At 38.2% G+C, this 20,672-nt stretch overlaps 1 protein-coding gene across 5 annotated transcripts in view; it reads right to left on the bottom strand.

Annotated features, from left to right (window-relative positions):
• The window catches only part of LPIN1 (lipin 1), a 73,453-nt gene that overhangs the window by 16,145 nt on the left and 36,636 nt on the right, over positions 1-20,672 (bottom strand). For 4 of the 5 annotated variants that reach the window (XM_084515702.1, XM_084515703.1, XM_084515706.1 and 1 more), the window contains 11 exons: positions 18,307-18,507; positions 16,879-16,974; positions 15,315-15,649; positions 14,817-14,936; positions 13,577-13,684; positions 8,857-8,986; positions 7,763-8,072; positions 6,247-6,340; positions 4,752-4,939; positions 3,660-3,753; positions 2,193-2,262 (listed from right to left, as the gene is read on the bottom strand). In XM_084515702.1, the coding sequence (XP_084371828.1) occupies positions 2,193-2,262; positions 3,660-3,753; positions 4,752-4,939; positions 6,247-6,340; positions 7,763-8,072; positions 8,857-8,986; positions 13,577-13,684; positions 14,817-14,936; positions 15,315-15,649; positions 16,879-16,974; positions 18,307-18,507 (1,746 nt within the window). The remainder of the gene's footprint in view (positions 1-2,192; positions 2,263-3,659; positions 3,754-4,751; positions 4,940-6,246; positions 6,341-7,762; positions 8,073-8,856; positions 8,987-13,576; positions 13,685-14,816; positions 14,937-15,314; positions 15,650-16,878; positions 16,975-18,306; positions 18,508-20,672) is intronic. The other variant, XM_084515704.1, reaches the window with a different exon arrangement.

Below are 20,672 nucleotides of genomic sequence, written 5' to 3'. Positions count from 1 at the left end.
ATCCCAGCAGAGAAAAGTTTCTTTCAGTAACCATAATGACCGGACCTTATGCAGCTTAACAACAAGAGTTGAATTATTTCTTCCAGAGAGCAAGCAAAATACAAAAGGGGAAATATTACAATAGAAGTGGCCACAGCATTTGGTATGCCCTAGAATTGCTTAGCTACTGGTTTTCTGATGAAATGACAGTCTCTACTGTAAACCAAGTCATCAAAATAAAAATGCAATGTTGATAGTGATACAAAGAAAAAAAGACTATTCTAAGAAACGTTTGCAGTTAAAAGAGAAGATTGAGCTCTGCTCATGTACAAGACAATACAATGCCTCCCTTTTCTGTTTTTCCACAGGTTCTCCTTCGATATGCTATCTAAAGTATATTAGAAGAAAGAAGTGAATGAAGCTGAGCAAGTAAATTGAGAACTTTTTAAACGTATAAAAAAAAAAGTGCAGATGGAGCTACAGAGAACATAACATTGAGAACAACGGCTACAGTTTAAGGAGGTTCTCAAACATCTGGACAACTTCAAGCAGATGTTCTATTGACTTTTAATGAGACCACAGAATCATAGAATACCCAGAGTTGGAAGAGACACACAATGATCAGAGTCCAACTCCTGGCTCCACACAGGATCACTCCAAAATCAGACCCTATGTCTCAAAGCATTGTCTAAATGCCTCTTAAAATCCATCAGGCTCAGCGACATGGCCACTGCCCCAGGGAACCTGTCCAAGTGCCTGACCACCCTTTCAGTGCAGAACCTTTCCCTATCCCCCAGCCTGACCCTGCCCTGTCCCAGCTCCATGCCATTCCCTCGGGTCCTGTCGCCTCAGCGCCTGCCCCTCCCCTCCCCTCGTGAGGGAGCTGCAGGCCACCATGAGGCCTCCCCTCAGCCTGCCCTGCTCTGCTGTGGGCTGAACAAACCCAGGGACCTCAGCTGTTCCTCATACATCTTGCTCTCTAGACCCTTAACCATCTTTGTAGCCCTCATTCAGATGCTCTGTAATAGTTTTATATCCTTTTATACTGTGCTGTCCAAAACTAGACACAGTGGTGAGGCCACTTGCACATGCTTACAGTTAGGAATGTGTTTAAAGCGCATTTTGCTGAACATGGGTGATTCTTGCAATAGCTCCAGTTTTCAATCACTTCACAAAGCCTGTTTTGATTAAAGTCTCTTAATATTCTAACTCCTTAGTTCCGTTATTAATGTAAACCAAAAACTCTAATAAACAACTGGTTAAGAAAAACAGTAGGATTGAAGGAACTGCTATTTCCCTCAATAGGAAAAATATTTCATACCACTTGTTTCTATTTATCCTTCCTAGGCAAAAGCCAAGAGATCTGGATCCCAGTGAAGACCGATATGCACCTAACAAGGTTTGAATCACTCTGTGGAAGTGATCAGCAAGTACAACTATAATCCTTCCTGTAGGCACTCAAGTTTGGTGGGATGAATCCCACCTTTGATTACTGGAATATGTGCAGTAAAACACAAAACAAATCAGTCTCTGCAGCATCCTGAAGTTCAAACCAGGTTTGCCAGATGTTTGGGACTTCTAGGATCATTTTACTTTATATTGGGATACTACAGTGCAGCTACCTGTTTGCATATATAGGTAATGTTCTTTCTGATTTAGTGCTACATGGTGGTGGAGTAAAAAATTTCTCCAAAACCCATAATACTCTTAATTTATGGCAATAGAGATAGAATTTGAATTCACATAGGTAAAACAAAAAACATGTGCTGGGTTGCAAGTGGCAGAAGGAAAGCGTAGGATCCAAAATATGTTAAATTCATGGCTAAATAGCACACGTTAGTGCCAATATTGATACTTGCTCCTTTATAAACTTTCACAGTAGCATGCATTTCTGTCCTGAGGCAACAAAATGTAATTGGACTGTTCAATGTGTATAATATAAGCCAGCATACAGCTGTTACAGGGTCATAGCTATTAGTCACTGCCACTGTTGTAATGATCTTAGACTAGGAAATAAGAACTATTCACGGACCAAATTTAATGGTTACGAGTGAATAGATATAACAGTGAATAGTTATGTGTGAATAGATACAAAAGCATCTGCATATCTGTTGTAAAACTACCCATTTTCTCTACCTTAGTGAATGATGCAACTTAATAAACAGTAGAATGTCACAGCTCCCACTCTGACCAACCTTCATATTCAATCTCACCTTTGGCAAAGGTTTCTGGAATGCTTGCATTGCCAGCAGAAGGGGACCAGCTGTTGTCCAGTTGTAGTACCTAGGCGTTCGAGAGAGACAATTACTGCATTTCGTAATCTCAGGGTTCTAGTGCACAATCTAGTATTTATCATCTGGTACCTTAAACCCATGAAGCTCCTTTAGCTCAGGTCCAACTCTGGCCTGGACCAGCAACAGCAGTCTCACCTTATTCCACGGTATATTCATAGGCATGTGTTACTTTTTGAGAAACATAAGAGAAGCTAGGTCCTTAAGCAGAAATGGTATTTGTCATCCATTCCTTACTGTACTTCATTATCGCAACACGAGCTACATTTTTTACAAGCAGGTTTCTCTGTTTCTGCACAAGGCTCTATACAAAGGTTATGGACTGGAGTCTGTAAGATGTTATGGTTTTTCTATGATGTGCTGAACACAGCTCAGCTTACATTGCAGACAGTAGGATTAATACAGTGGTATCAATCATCTGTCTAGAGAACATGGCAGTTAAGATCCTCACTGAGTGCTCCTCTCTTCTCAACACATCAGCAGACACATGAACACTACCTTCAAATATCAGAGGACTAAGGCATGGAAGCAGTAAGTGACTGACCTCAGACTGCAGAGAGGGTCAGCTATACACCTCTCAAGTTATCCTTGTCTGATGAAGGAGACAAGGTCATCATATACCCAACACATTTGTGATTAAAGAGTATTGAATAAGGATGTACTGGACACGTCAGATTTTTATAAGCAATGTCTATAACTAAGGGTAGCCTAACTCCTAACTGCAGCACAATGTCATTATGTCTTCTCTACGCTAAACACAGTAAGTCAGCTGCAAGAGGCTGTCAAGTTAAAATACCCTTCATAGAGCTGCATCTAGCATAGGCCATAGTGCTGCACTGCCCAGCAATATAAACATATGAAATAATGTCTCAGCCTTCCAGAAACAGAAGTCTCATATTGAGTGGGTGAAGTCTGACAAGTCTTGAAAAGCAATGCCTCCACAGAGGCACGTCAGCAAAAATATTCAGCTTATAGAGACAACCTGGTGGGTACGGAAGGTCTGCAAGCAGACTGCCACATCCCTGTAAATATTCATTATTCAAATTTACTCAAGGCAAGGCTTATCAAGTTCACAACCTATTTCATTTTTACTCTATCAATTGCATGTGAACACCATTAGCATTTAATACTAGCTTCTTGAAATTCAAATTCTGTTAAGTTAGCTGTGACAGGTCATCTGAAGCTGCTCTTTCAGTTTAAAGGAGGAAAGGTACATGGAAGAAGAAGAACCTGAATTCACTAGAGAGATGACTCCTTCTTGATGAATCTATGCTATGAATGTGCAAAACCCATTTTTCAGCTATGGTCAAATTGATCTAACACTCTGAAGTAGCACAAGCAATGTTTTAATTGCAACAGTAAGAATCATTTCTCCTGAAAAATACTTACTTATTTCCAATCTTAACCACAAGGTTAGGGTCATCAATGATAGCAGGATTGTCCACAAACTGCTGATATGTTACGGCATGTTCTAAGAACTCTTCTGTTGGGAAAAAAATGCATATGTAAATCATACATTTATAGATTCCTGGGGCAAAACAACCTAAAAAAATTAGCATTAACTCAGACATATAGCTTTCCCACTCAGAGTCTGCCCGTGACTACTAGGGTACGAGATCAGCAGTAATATAGAAGCAAGAGGTTCAAAAACTCTCAATTTCAGAAGATGCTGAGGGTTTCTTTGTGAGCTGTTGGGTGTCCTCCTCCTTCATAAGACAAGCTAAGTAAAAGCTTAGGGATGTAACTGTGAGGAGGAAACTCAGGCTTCTAAGCAAAGTAAAACAGTACTTTGTCATCACTTCCACTGATCCTCTGTCCAAATCAGGAACAGGTGGGCTTACGTATACGTAAACCCATGAGCAAAAACTTAATACTCACTTCTAAGGCTTACTGCAAAAGGAACACATCTGTGAACAAACACCCTTTCCACAAGTTGTTACTCCTTCCACAAAATTCCCATAGTTTACAGGTGATTTGAACAATGAACATAGATCACAATATATTCAAAATGCTTTAATAACTATCTTTTGAACAGAAATTAATGTAGCATCAGGATCAGGTGGGTTTATGCCTCCACATTACTGCAGAATATGCATGCTTTAAACCGTTTATCTTCACAGTATGCAGCTAGAAGTTTCAAGCACAGAGTACTCTAAATGATTTATGTAAAGAATCACACAAGAAACTGGTGACAGAGCTGATGTCCCCATTTACAGATCTTTTTCATTCCTGACATGGACAGTCGAGTACTTCCATATATTTTCCTAGTATACAGCAGATTATTAAAATATGTTAAAATTATAAGTCCTTTATCAGTGTAGTGTTTTAAACGTGAGAAATTTTATGAAACTTGTCATTTCAGGGACAATATTTTCTCAACACATTCCTAGATACAGCCGCAGGAGGGCACTGTTTCCTCGGTCAAGGATGTTAAAACTCGTCTGACAGCACACGCCTCTAATTCAGAAGGTCATTTAATACCTTTGGTTATTTCTTTGTTGTCAGTAAGGCCTCCACAAAGAGAAATGGCAATGGAGGGCAAATCTCTGATTCCATCTGAGGTGCTTTCAACACCACTGTCAACACCTGAACTCCCAAAAGACTGTGGAGACTGACTGGCAGACCACGGCCCTGTGTCATTTGTGTTCTTGCTTTGTACATTGTCCCCACTGAAAAAGAAAAATCAGACATTCAGTCTTCACATATCCATTCCCAAATTCTCTCCCTTCAACATGCACTGCTTACATCTGATGCATACTTAAAAATACAGAAAAAGAAATTTGCTTGTTTTAGCCATAAAATTTAAACAAAGTAGCATAGGCCTCACATAACCTTCCAAATTAGGTTGTTTCTACTTACTTGCCTAAACCAGTCATGTATAGCTCATTTACATGAGAGAGGAAGAATAAGACAATAAACTGTAAAAGCTTATTAGACAAAATAATACTACTATAAGCAGAGTTTATACTAGTAGGACTGTTCTCACATTGGAAGAAGAATAAATATAGCTTATTCTTGAATTTGTATCAATTATATAAACTGATATCTAACTCCAAAATGAAGGATGTATATGTTTGCATATTTATGTCAAATGTGTATATAAATAAAATAATTTACATATAAGCTATTAAGATCTTTAAAAATTTAAGAAATAGCACATAATTATATCCACTTAAGATCTGTGTATAGATGAGATCATTATTACAAAGTGCAGGCTCTTCAAGTTCTGCTTTCCATTCCAGATTTATATGAATGCATTTGAGAAAGGAATTTGCAATCCAGCCTTTTCCTCTATATTACTAATCTTCCTCTGTTTTATTGAAATGCTAATATTACAACAGCTGAGTTTAAGCAAGAAAGAAAAATAAAATATGCAAGCTGCCTTAATTGTTGCTCAATGACTTTAGTCAAATGACTAGAGTGATGTGGAAAGAAGACTAGAAATTTTAAAAGAGATTCTGATAAAGATTGAAACAAATTGGAAGTTGTATGTTTGGTATAAAATATTTTCATACATAAATCTGTCAGGAACTCATTTGTGAATGATGCACAACATTCATATTTATAGGCAATCACCCACAGTAGAACAATGTAAGAGCAATAATTTTATGCTGTTAGCAGTAAGCTGTGTTCTTCACAGTAATAAGCAAGGACATGGGGATATATATATCCCACAGCCAACTGCTCTCCCAGGGCATGTGAGTAACACTCACAAACATCAGTGTACATTACATAACAATCCACAATCAATATATGATGCTTAGTTGACCAAAATGGAAAATCAATTTTAAGCACACTTTTTAGGCCCTAATGCCAAGCTATCCGGAAGGTCTAATACTCCAAGCTGAGGTGAAAACAGAAGGAAAACAAAACTTTGTACTTTAAAAAGGAGATCTCATCCAGTTCACATGAACAGTTTAAATTTGAAAGGAAAAGAGCTATTTAAATAGTAGAAATATAAACAAAGGACTTATACTTTTTGGGGAAATAAAGTGCAGCAATTTCGGGATCCATGTCAGTGAGGTCATCTAAATAGACACCATCAGCACCAAGATGCCGGCTTCGTTTGTCTGTAAGGGATGGCATAAATAAGCCTATTAACAAATATTTTCTGAGTAACAAGACAGAATTGTTATTGCAATTTAGCTATTCATTTTAGGACTGAAAAAGAAGACAGGTTGTAACACTTTGTGAACTACAGTTGCATTGAGTGGTACTGCCAAAAGTTTCAAACCAAGTTGCTTGCATACACTATTCACACTTCAAACACACAAACATGACAGCATAGGACATTATTTGAGACATGCTGCAGCCCCACTGTTCCAGACAAAACCACTGGGAATTAGAAGTCAGTGGTCACTACAGGAAAACAGAAAGAGGAACTTTCATAAGTATTTCCACAGGCCTATCAATCAAAGCATTTAATCTCCACATAATTAATCTTCAATCACCCTGCAAAACAGAAACAACACAACAGACTATCACTACAGTCACTACCAGACTATACCTGGCATGCTGGTGGAGACAATTCACTCTTTCAAACATACAACTGATGTGTTGCACACATGCACCACTGCAGAAGACAAGACAGCATAGACCTGAACCCAGATTTTGTCTTACACTAGTACCAACATGCAGTGCCACCTCTATCCTGCTGTTGCTGCTAAGTCTAGACAGATAACTAGTATAAGGCCAAATTTTATTTGGAATTCATTCTAAAAACCCCAGCTTCTTGCTGTCACGATTTCCAACATGAAACATCACAAAAGCAATCAGATTTTTTTGTTGTTTTCAGAGACACTGAAAAGCACGGCGAAGTGGCTAAAAACGTGTATACTTACTGATAAAAAAACATCTGCACAAATCAGGCTTTTATAGAGCTTTCATAATTATAGAATAATTAGAGCTCTAAAACAACATTTGTAAGTAAATTTCATGTGAAGATTTTAACATTTGGAATAAAAAAAAACATGGTTATAGATACCAAGAATTTGGAAGCAGAAAAGCAGACAGAATTTTATCTCGCAAATTCAAAACAAGATGTGTACCAACTAAACATAACTCCTGAAATGGATTATGTAAAACAAAACTACCTTAATTTACAGCAAACCTGTTGTTCACGCAAAATATATATTACTAGTTTGTACACGAATAGAGAGGTTCAACAACTATTCGTCATGCAGAACAACTCCAAAAATGGTCAAAGCAAGTAATTCAGCAGATGTAGAACAGGCTTCTACCAAAATGAGATCTCTGAATTCATCAAATATGGAAAAATCCCCAGTGAAGGAGAACTTGTGTCTTACTACTTCATTCCTGTGAGCTGCCTGCTGCACTGCTAGGTTTTGATGGTTCTTTTAAAGTTTATTCCTTTCCAGATCTCAAAGTGCCCTAAAGGCACAGATTAATTGATATGACAATGGGGTGCTTTATCACCATGAAATCTAAAGACAAAAATCATACACATAAAAGTGCAGAATCAACAGTTTTACCTTTCTTTCTGGTAGGGGAATCTGTCTTGTCAACTGCTTGGGCTGAGCAAGCTGCAGCTTGTTTTATTTCTTCATTGGCAGGCAACGGTGCTACAGCTGCTCCTGCAGACTCTGTCTCTGGCTTATTTGCCTCAGCTGGCAAGGGCTCAGTTTCATCTGCAGTTGCTGCATCTGCTTGTCCAAGGGCAGGTAGAGGAGACACGGTGTTAAACTCCTCCACAGGAGCACTCTGGATGACTCGAAAGTGAGTGCTTTCAGAAGGATTTACATCTACCATGCTGGGTTCCTTAGCTTTGATCAGGGAACTGGTCTGTGAGGGAAAATAAACAGACTGCTATAAAGAAAAGCTCTTAAAAAATGCAACAGCCAGAGTTTTACCTGTTCTGTTCAATTCAAGGATATCGCATTCTCGAGATGATCTTCACTCCTCTCTCCGTGAGGCAGGTGTAAGCCCTTAACCTCCCCTTTCCTGTATGAACACTCTGCCTCAACAGCTATGGTAAGGAGCCAGCCACACCTGACCTGAAGTTGCACATGGCTTCTATGCAGCATGGAAGGCAATGCTGCTGGCATGCTACAGATCCTGCCAGCTAGCAGGGCCCTCAGAAAAGCCAAAAGGCCTCAGGCTGGAGAAAGGCACCAAGCCTTGGCTCAGCCAAGGGAGTTGCACATCTGGGCATGTGGAGATACAGAAGCACAGGTGCTGCTGGACTCACACATTCAAGCAGCCAATGTTATTTTTTGTGAATCAAACTGCTAACACCAAGCACCTCATTTCCATCTAAGGCCCTTTATGAATTTCAGTGATTTACCAAAGGGTGCTGGGTTCTATTTTATACGTTATTTAAGTTTCTAAGTTTTACAAGACTAGGTCTTAGGTATGTCTCCGTTTTCTACCATACATTATTTGTGCTGTGAAATAGCACACAGCATTTCTCTGTATCTCCTAAGGAGCAAAATGCAATTTTCTTACATAAAATATTACAATTTCATGTACAAACGGGATCCATTCCCTCTTCAGGAGTCTGCAATAAAATAAGCCCTATTAAAGCACAATAGATACCATCAGGAAGTAAAACAATTACACTGGATACCTTTGTAGCTTGGGGTAGCTCTCCCCAGGCCCAGTGCATGTGTGGATTATTCTTCAGTCCGCTCCTGTCCATGGGTTTACTGACTAATTCTGAATCACTTTTAGGAGTAGAAGGGCGTGAACCTGACGGGCTGAAGAAAAACAAACAAACAAAAATAAATAATGCTTATTACAAAAATACTGCAAAAACAAAAATAACCACAATGCACTAACCACTTTCCAAACTGACATCCACCAGCCCAAAGCATTGAGTATTTTGTATTTATTATCAGCCATATGACAGTGTGAAAGCATGGAAAAACATTTCAAACAGTTCAGGATCTTCTTAGACTGGCACTCAGAGGTCTCATCTGTCATTTTTTAGTGAATGCCATCACAGAAGTAAGCTTTGAGAAGCAGAAAGAGAGGCACATGGATGTGAACATTTCATGAGGATTTTTTTTTTTTTCTGTGCAGAAGAAAAGAATGTGAAATGGGGATGGCACCAGCAGCAGCAGATGAAGAGATGTTAGTATTGTTATAATGAAGTGCAGAAATGATTCATTCACATCAACAAGCCACTTTACCCTGACTAAATAATAAATTAGTCTAAGGAATCCAGTTGATTACTTCCTTTTACTGACTTGTTCAGTTCTATCTTCATACACATGTTTTTAGGGAAGCCAGCAAGAGCAGTGCACAAAGAATGTGAGCCTTCCCAGTGCAAAAATATTTAACTGTTTGTTTTGCTGCCTACTGGAATATAAAGTATTTAATCATTTATTAGTAAATTATCAGTTTGTAGCACATTTTTAATGTGATGAAGTCAATAACGTGATGTCAAGTTAGCCGTTAATAAATAATGATTCACTAGTTTCAAGGGCAAAATGAAAAATCCTAATTATTTATTCTGCCTTTCTGCGTAATGCAAGTCCTAGAATTTCTCCTAGAAACTCCTGAAGAAAGACCATTATTTTTGTTTGAGCCAAACATTTGTGGCTGTGTGAGCCAGACTTTGGTATACTAATACAATCTTGATTTATAAACTACAAGGAAAAAAACAATCCACAACATTTCTGGATCAAAGGTCCAAAGCTGAGCTACCTTCACAAAGGCTTTCTACGTTTAGTCTAAATTCTTCACGTTTGATTTATACCTTCTTTTAGATAAACTGAATAGCCCAACCAGTTTTGTTCTTTTAACATAAGGCAGTTTTGTAGAGCTTGCTCAGGCATTCATTCATCGTAGGAAAATAATTACTTTACACTAACATAAAGCAGCTTTTAGAAACCTGTGAATTTCACATCTCTGAATGTTAGCAACTAATTATTTACATTATTACTGGTTTTTAGCTTTGTTGCAGTAACGTATTCCTTGAATATGGGCAAACACAAAAACTCTTCAGCTACAAATAAGTAATTTATCTAACTAAACTGTTACGTTTGTAACAGGACCAAAAAGAATCTTCCACAGCGGTGCTCAAGAATTTCAAATATTTATTAGTCCTTAGGATATAACCTACCATTTGACAGACAAAAGAATTGATGCAATAAGCTGTAAAATGCTTTTCTAGTTCTTAGGATTCAAGATATGCCTATTGAGATTAATACCTTTTACATATCCCACTGACAAATCTGTAGGATTTGCAATACCTTCCACGCATCTAGGGCCCACTCAAAGTTTCGAATACAGGAACCTGGGAAATTCAAAAAGTCTCAGCCAGCAAAAATGCTTCTACGGCAACTTTAAGCCCCCAAAATCTAACTTTTGGGAAGTGTTATCACCACACAAATTAACCTGTGCACTACATACATTTTAACCTTCAAAATGCCTACTGTTTACTTCTCCAGTTTAGGCTGTGGGGTATATTCATCCCAAGTTCACTTACCCACCCAGATAACATGAGAGAATAGAGGCACTATTTCAGCCTGGGCTAGAAACTCTGTAGTTTGCAGTGAGAACACAGACCACAGAGTGGGGCAGGGAGGAACTCTGCCTTTTCCAGAGCTTTCTCTGAAAATACAAATTTCCTTGTACACAGAACTAAGTGGGGCAGAAGCTGGTGTTACTCAGCAATAAGAACCATGATATGTGTTCCCAGCCACACACACGTAAGTGCCAGAAATAGTGTACATTAACACAGATACAGCTCTGCTCTGAGAAGGCTCCTGCTGCAAAAGGTTGCCCCATGATCCAGGCACCAGTCTAGGTTATCTGTTCACAGAAGATACAGCTCAAGTATAACCATGGTAAATCAGGAATGGGGTGAACATCTAACCCCACAACATCACCCACTCTCCCAAAACAGCGTATACACCAGAGTACATGCTATCTACTGAACTTTCAACTCAAACACAATTCACATTCTATAAATACTCTTCTACAATAAAATACAAGATTTGAGGAGTAGCAGCACATTGGATCTTCAGAATTGTTTTCAGCTGATTCCTCCTTGGAGCTTACTGTACAAATACTAATGCAACCTCAGGGTAGACCATAATTATCACTGTAACAGCATCTTAATTTAAAAGGTCCAACATTAAATCAGACTGCAAACATGCATCCACTAGGCAAACGGGGTAAATTATGTTCCTGCTTGTATAAAAGGATACTAAAGCATTCTTTGTATCTTCTGGAAGACAAGCTGGAATTTTGTATGCCACCCATTAGCATGGGGTTGGTGGCCTCCCACTGTGAGCTGTTCTACCATTACAGAGAAATAAATACCTTTGCTTTTCTTTCACATGCCATATTGTTGTTTAACACTCAATAGCTACTCTCTCCACCTAATACCCTTCTGGAACAGCAACAGTTTATACATGCAGATGGCAATTATGCCTACTACAGTCTTGCTTGTTTACTTCCTGTTTGTATAGTTCTGCTTCCATATGTGATGCCAGATGTCTCCTTTATCTGCTCAGGGACTATTTTAGCTGCTATTTCCCTCATACTATTGCCACCAAAGTAAAATCACACTGAAGACTAATAAAGCTCACAATCACATCCCTTCAATTTTCGTTGCTCCATTAGTTCAAATTAAATCTGGGATTAATGTGACACTTGCACTAGGTGTCAATAAAGCTGAATACCAAGTTGGTGCAGGATTTGTAATCCAGTGATAGCAACCTATACTTCACTGAATCAAAGACTCAGAAAGGGTTTTATTTCTTACATCACTGAGATATTTGTATCTCAGGCTGAACTACGCCTTGACTTTCATGCAATTCTTCTGTCATTAAGTTAGGCACTGGCCCAGCTGAAATTCTCTCACCTTCCACAGATTGCTATAGATACTGCACATCAAACTACAGCCACCAGCCCTGTCAATGCTACATGAGAAAGAAGAGCAACCTCAGCTCAGTGTGACCTGAAGAAGAATGCTGCCTTGACTAAAGTCAAATAAACTGGGAAAGTAGTCAGAAGGAAAGAGGTTTACCTCATGTACATATCACAACAGTAGCTGAGAGCCTCTGAACTTCATTTGGGGTGGCCATAGCAGGGTTTCTTACTTCACAGAGGAAAACAGTTGCAGACACAGACAAGTTACTACAGCACTTTCACTGTATGTCTACACTGCAGGACTCCCAAGCAAAGTTCACAGATCCATACAGGAGACGTCAGTGCTCAAGGCCTGCACTTGTGTGCCTGCCCTACCATCCCACTACAAACACTGAGGAGAACATTCTTGATTACCCCAGGGTCTCACCTCAGCTTGGTGCTGCTACATGGTCAGCCTAAAGAGAGCAGATCTACGAACTGGGAAACCCTCAAGATTATCAGTTTTGATACAGCACCTAGTATGGCATAAACATTGAGATAAGTAATGAGCAACTTAGCTCAATTTATTACTCAAAGCTTCCTGAGCACTAAAGGAGAACTGTAGAGGTCATATTCAGATATATACTTTAGACAGTTTAACTTAATTGCTGTAATGTCTACACTGACTTAATGGAGAGAAAGGGCCTGGCTGCAGAACCTTGAGAGACCTTGAATTTAAGAGATTATTAAAAATGTCCATACCCACTTTTAGCTCTGTAAGAGAGAGTCCACAGCCAAAGGAAGCCTACACTACAGTGAGGGCTTAACTGTGGATCTCCTTAACTTTAAGCAAGATGCCCTACTTGTTGCGCCATCTTTCCTCCCTAAAATATTCTCCTACTGCAATCCTTCCCCTCCCCAAAACAGGTAACAAGAGAAAAGAGGTTCTGTTTTGGTTCTTGGCTCCTCCCATGACAAAGTTTGCTCTCCTTATTTTTCCCTTAATCTCTGAGGCCTTTGTTCAGCTTTTACTTTAACATCCTATGCAAAACCAAACTTCTCAGGAAAACCATGAGATAAAAATGACATTAAAATATACATTAACTGCAAAAAGACACATGTAAATATCAATCTTCAGAGGAATGCAAGTTTTCACTCTATGTTCTTCCCTTTTTTTTTTTTTTTTTTTTGATATCATCTTAATCAACTTCAGTTTTAACCCTGGTTTGCTTTGTCCTGATTTTACATTAGCCACCCTCTTTCATCATATGATTCATCAAGGCAACTTACCTCCCATCAGTGCCCACAAAGAAGTAAGCAGAGGACATAGTTTTCAATGTCACTTTTTCTAAAAGTGTCTGGGTTAGCAATAAGTGCAGTTATAAGTTCAGCAAAGTCCATGTGCAATTAATGTGTCAAGAGTGTATTAATGTGTTCAAAGGATTAAAGAGCAGCACAGAAAAGAGGGAGAACAACTGTTCTACCTGTCTGGAGGAGAAAAGTGAGAAGATTGATGAGGACAAGAGTTAGATAGGCCTCCATCTGCTGGAACAGTGAGAAGAGAGGATTGCCCTGCACAATCTATAGGCTTACTGGACAGCACATGTTGGTAGGAAAAAAAAACAGGGTGTCATTATTCACAAGTGCTAATTAACACAAGCTCTTTGTGTATTAGCTACATGAATGCGTGAATCTAGAGTTTTCAAAATCCAGAATATCGCAATTCAAAAACAAAGAGAACATACAGTTCAAAGAGCCACAGAAGGGGCAGGGTATTGATACATGTTATCACCAGACTAACAAAGCTAATCTCATTAAGCTTTACAGAGAAAGCTTCTTCTAGAATGCAATTCAAAACACCTAAATTAAGCCGTTGCTCTGAAATCATCTGCTTGCTCTCATTTCTTCCACTCCTCACCCACAGAGGCAGTGTATTAAGATAAGACTAACAATAAAGTCTTATAAATACCTCCCCACTCCAACAGTCTCCATGAAGATGGAGGGCACGTGTGCACAGCCACATAAACAGACACACTTTATTTAGACTATAATGCAATGTAACTGAAATCAAGTGAAGAACTATCCATTTTTCACAGTGTTCCATAGACACAAGAAAGGAGATCCAAACTGATCTGCTTTGACATTAGATCATCTTTACGGTCCCTTCCAACCCAAAGGTATACACATGCACACAAACACACATACAGGAAAAAGCAAGCAAGTTACTGTATGTGTTCTTTCACATAATAAATATTTTCTATCTACCATTGCAATTCATTAGATTAGCTTTAAAAATGGACCCAAGAAGCTCATATTCATGGTCACTAAAAAGCAGTATTTTTATACATCAGCTCTGATTTTGCAAGGAGTATACACAAAGTACCGAATATTTATGTCTGCACTCACTGAAGTCCTTAAAAGGTACGTGCTTCAGGCAAAGATTCAGCATTCATAAAATGATCATCCTCTCTAAAGTATTTATATGCAAGCAGTGTAATCAACAGATATAAATATTGTTTACAATATCTGGGCCAGCACTTGTATGTATGCATTTGTTGAATCAACGACAGAGTTAATATGAAGTTATTGTACACTGATTTCATCTAGCAGCTGACAGGGGCCATGGTTGGCAACAATTTTTTGTAAGACTTCATACAGCAGTAGCATAAAAGAAATTAATGGAAAGAGGACAGTAATCTAGAACTGCACTATCACAAAAATTACCTTTGAAGAGGAGACCATTCTCCATCTGAATGAGGATAAGATGAAGACTGAGAATATGTAGAAACTACAGGAGCCGTTATGTCAGATACTTCATCAACAAACACATCCGGAACAGGGATCCTAGGTACAGGGAAAGACATGACATTTAAAAACATACTTGATTACCCAACTGATACATACTCCAGATAACAGGGGAAAAAAATAGTGCAGAGAAGAATTAGTCTAACGTGAACTAAAAGGAGATAAAGAGATAGATGTTATCTGATTCACACCTTCTAGTGCACAGCGTAATTGAACATTGTTTTTGTTTTCAGTGTTATTTTCATTATTTTTGTTAGTGACATTCCTGATGGCTTTCTAGCCTAAAGCTTTTTCTTAGAAAAACATGTTCATCAGCCATGTGTACTGACATATACAGAAATTACTGTCAGAAGGTACAGAATGGAACATAAACCTAACATTACGTTTCTATTATATATCTCAATTCTGCTCTAATACCTTGAATTGTCCAATGGTTCCTTTTCTTCCTCAGAGCTAATCTCTATAGGAAACATGTCTTCATCTTCTGATGTGTCTCCATTGTCTTCTCTTTTTAAGCTGTCTATTTTATGAGTAGATTTCCTCCTCTTTTTCCTCCTTTTTTTCACAGAGCTACAAACTGGAGATGTTTCGGTACCAGTCTGGGATCCATGAGCTTGGGGCGATACTTGTGAGGATGCACTGTTGTCCGGGTTTCTTATCCTGTCAATGGAGTTCCTCTTCAGCTGAGCTTCCATTAAAGCAGTTCCCTCAGATATAATAGGGGATGTAGAGAGATGGTAAGGAATTACCTCCTGAGAAAGCAAAAATCCAAAGCATATAACGTATTAGTTCCTCTGCTAGACATAAATCTAGTTTTAAATTCTATGCACAATTACTGAAAGACATTTACACTTCAGAAAAGTAACTAAGATTTAGCATCTGGATGCTCAGCATGATCCTGTAGCACATGGCAACTGTTCCATAGATGCATCTCCCTAAACAAGCCAGGAACAATACTCTTAACAAAGAGGATCTAATATTAGCCAGTTAATGGCATGAGTCTCTATTCACCTGATGCCAGATGCAGAGCAGAAACAAAATCCTACTTTTTAACATGAACAGTCTGTAAAATCCAATTTTCCTTCGCAACTCAAAGATACTAGTCAAGGTAGGTCAACAGTTTATAACTAGGTCACATGAACAGTCTCATATGCACACATATGTACATATGTTCTCATATGTACACAACTCTAGACACAAATGGAAGCATTTCTAGCCATTTTCAGTCACCAAGTAACTGTTAGCACATAGAAGACTTTACAAAAATATAAAGATGAAAACACCCCATGGGCAGAAATCCCACCTGAAACTAGTAGCGTACTCAGTAGAAAAATTTGAACATTCATCCCACCTTTAAGGGGCTTTTTCTATGTTAGATTACATTACATGTGAACTACTCAAAACTAGCATGACCATAACTTACAAAGACTAGTAACTTACAATCACATAGCTTAACAGTAGCATTCTCCTTTAAATATAATTCCACATGAATAGTAGTTATAAGACCACATCTTTGGTGAATACCAGAATTACTAGAATTACTCTGTGCACAGAAGTTTAAAAGGCATGTGCACTTTGTACTGGCAGTCTGCTGAGTATATGCATTCAAAGCAAATATTTCTGCAAAAACAGGTCCATGGGAATATCATCCTTTGTTGCTCATACATTTGGATCGTATGAACTGTGTACAAGTTATTCTGTTCATACACTGACATGCATATAAACTCTGATATTTTTAGTTATGTGACTACTTACTTCAGATTGTTCCAACCTCAGCAATTTAAAAAATAAATATATATATATATACATGTATTTATCTATAAAAGCTGCATGGTATTGAATTTCCATAGCAGAAAAATGTCCAGAAACTTCCAAAATTATAGAATGGATAAAGATATGTTCTTCAACAAAATTCTTAAATTCAAAACTGATCTTGATGAGTAAGCATTGAATTTTAACAAACTAAAATTGTGACTCTTACCTTATCATTATCCATCTCCTGAACAAAAAAGGCCTCTCCATTGTCTCCTAGTTTCATGTGTAGATCTACAGCCTCTCCATTAATTTCTATGTCAACCTGGAAGAAAATAACATTTTGTTTAACTGAAAATAAAGTTATTTTTGGTATACAGTTTCTGTTCGGCTATCCTACTATTGTCACAGGACAAATGCTTCTCAGAGAAGCATAGGAAACCTTGTAATAAACACAAACTCCAGTTTCACTCCCCACCCCTTAACAAGGCCATCAATTGTCAGTATGTTGTCCTAATTTGTTGAGCTCACCAGTGTCTTGCTCCTCTACTCAGGAAGGTATATATCCATTACATAAAGTCCTGAATCTTTTTAAATGTAATTCTGTATGCTTCATTCATCACATAAATCTCTTCTCCTTTTTAATTCATAGCCTAATTTTGCATCGTTCAAAAAGTACTTCCACTTGGAAATTCTTAATATCCTGCCTTTCAAATTCATTAGACAGACACTATGAGAAGCACAAATAAAAACTGATTTATATTCTCTACACAATTCACGTATTGATTTTTTTTTCCACGTGTTTACCTCAATGCTGTACAGCCCCAGCCATTTCCATTTCTTCCCAGGAGGCTCTCTCTCTTTGCCTATAACCATTTTTGCCACAAAATCCATTTTCACAGTATTCTGGGGGGCACTTGGACAACCCTACATTATTGTTATATGTCAGGACACAGGATATTCTTGCCATAGTAACAATTTTAATTTTTATCCATCCTAAATATTTGTATTCCTTTCTGATTCATGTAAAAATTGAACAACATGCATGGTGACATTTGAATCTTTCTGCTGAACAATTATAGCTACCATTAGAACTCGGACTATATGTAGTTACACAATATTTCCTAAAATAATCTGCCATGCTTTAGTCACTGGCAACTTCTCATCTGATATCATGTTGCCAGGTCATTCAGCTTGATTATATTTATCTAAAGTCCTCACAGCTTTTTCTAGCTTCAACTGACTTTAACATTCTGTTATCTGGAAGTATTACTTCAATATCAATTCCCTTTTTGTAACTATCAATACACATGTAAAACAAAGGGGTCTTAATACCTAGTCAATAATGAAATTGGGTACATGCCCAAATTAGCACAATCAAAATTTTGCTCTGCTGAAAATAAATACTATAAATGCCCTTTTTTATATATTATTATTATTACAAATGTTTTTTGTCTATTATGTCTTACATTGTCTATGATGTCTTATAAATTACACTTTGAAATGCAACAAGCATTTTAATCAAAGCTTGCCTCAATTTGAGCGTATTTTAAAGACTGTCTGAAGAAAACCTTGACTTACACAAAATGTTCAGTAACTTTCGTGCCATTCTAGTCAACGCATAGACAGAACATATCAATGGTGTGAATTTTCTTACCACTTTCTCCCTAGAACGTAGAACTCCCATTTTCCCAAAGCGTACATGGAAAGGGGAACACTGAAGATTTCCATCTGGCTGACGTACAACGATTATATCTATACATCCCGACAACGTGGCTGGGTTTAGTCCCTTATAGAGCTCCTTCACAGTTACAAACACTTGCCCTGCTAACTGTCCGACGTAATTCATGGTTTGGACCTGAAAAACAAAAGATAAAACAAACAAGGTTTTGTTTCCTGCTTTATATTTTAGAGACACTTGATACCAAGATATTTCAGATCCCAGCAATGAGATTTTCTTTTGTTTCACAAAGTAATAACTGCACATAAAATCAGGATTTCCCACCTGATTTATTTTCAGCTGACATGCGTAGAGAGCTATTGAAAGGCAAAGGTAAAAAGGGACCTTTTAACTCAGAGAATTATACAGGTTTCAAAAGTTCATAAAATTAGTTGCATTCCAAACCGCTGTCAGACTTCTAGACTCTGCAACTCATAAAATTTTCTAATTATCTCTGAAGAGAAAAGCATTACTTCCAAAATAACATCTCCTCCTATCAATTATTGTGCTCTCAGAATGGATATGCTTTTCTTGCGTATTTCTACAGGCTTTTAAGGGCAGGGCAAGTGAATGGTTTCTAATTTTCCACTACATTAAAGGCAAAGACTATTCTCCCATTTTACAGGATTTCTCCTGTTAAAAGATTATCATAAATCAGAAACAAAATGGATACATGTTAAGGTTTGACAGGCAACCTTCACTCCAGAACTGCCAAACATTAGAGTGCCGTCTAATGCAACTTTATCATTCTTTTAAAACAGCTTTTTGGTATCAACAGGTTTATTAAAAATTAGGCATATGCTGATGGATGAAATGATTGGCTGGCTGGCTTTATTTCCCCTGCTCATGGATTTGTTTAGCATAGTTTCCCGCTTCTGCTCTGTTAATGCACCATTTTTATGCTCCATTAATACACACAGTCCCCTACACGAGACAGGGCACATACTTAGGCACTCAAAAATTCAAAAAGTCTCTCAGAATATGAATGAATTTGAGCAGATACCCTCCAGAACACTGGGGACTTTTAATGTCTATTATCTCCCTTATTTTTCTAACATCTCTTGCAGATTATGAGCTACTGCTTTCAGGGAAGTCCTTATGCACTCGGTATAACACATATGCTTCACATCCAAGTTCTCTGCTGAGCTGCACATCACCTGGAAGTCAAAAAAAAAAAAAAGAGACACTTGCAGGGCAAGCAATGGTAAAACTCCTGCTGATGGGCATGAGAACAGAGCTGAGCTCAGAGCCTGAGAGACAGTCCCTGCACTGAGCTCACGGCATGGGTTAAGCAGCAGCATCTGCAGCAACACAGGCTCTCTTTCAGCTCTGTTCCCTCAGAAACAACAAAAAGATGCAAGTGTGAAATGCTGTGAAAATAGCTCCAATTTTTAACAGGGATTTATATTTAGAAACAAACAAACAAAAATAACACAATGAAGGTACTACCATGAAAAATTGAAAAGTTAGGAATTTGGATAATTAAGGCTGGTCCTTTCATGCATAACTGTTCTAATTAATGATCACCTGTTTTGTTTTCTTCTTTTTCCAGCAGCCCCTCCACATCAGTTGAACAAAAACTTTGTTTTCTTCTGTGTTTCTATGGCAATACATAAGCACTAGGACACAAACCATGTTCTGATGGGAGAATTATTTATATTCCTTTGGGTTTTATGTAGTCGTCACTACACTGCTGCTGAAAGTGATGATGCTCTCCCCATTTGACAGTTGGGAAATGGAATCTCAAAAAGATTAAGACTAAAACTAGGCACTAACTTTGGAAACTGAACTGACTTTTTCAAAGTATTTAGCATTACACAAGCTGCTAACTGATTAAAGATAGATCCCTAAATACTGCTTGGTGAAGCGTTTCCTCACAGCCCATCCTCAGGCATCTAGAAAGTGCCACCTACTGAAAATTCAGCATGGGAAAACTTCATGGCAGGAAGAGTTGTCATATTCAGGTCACCAGTGTTCAACTAGCAGCAGCACTGCTGGGCTCCTACAATTCATATGTTAGTAACATACTTTCCTGAATGCAAATCCAGCAGTGAGCTGTTTCCCAGAGAACCTTAACCATGACACACCCTATGCTGTGTCACAGACTCACAGAACAACAGGTCGGAAGGGACTTGTGGAGGTCACCTGCTCCAAAAGGGTGCTCAAAGGAGGGTCAGCATACACCAGCTTGCCCAGGACTTTGGCCTCGTTGGGTTCTCAGTGTCTTCAGGGTGGACATTTCATATCCTCTCCAGGCACTTGTTCCCATGTCTGATTGTCCTCACAGTGACAATTTTCTTCCT

Source organism: Aythya ferina (genome assembly GCF_964211825.1).
Source record: "Aythya ferina genome assembly, chromosome: 3".
Lineage (NCBI taxonomy): Eukaryota > Metazoa > Chordata > Aves > Anseriformes > Anatidae > Aythya > Aythya ferina.
This window is presented reverse-complemented; position numbering and strand designations above follow the sequence as displayed.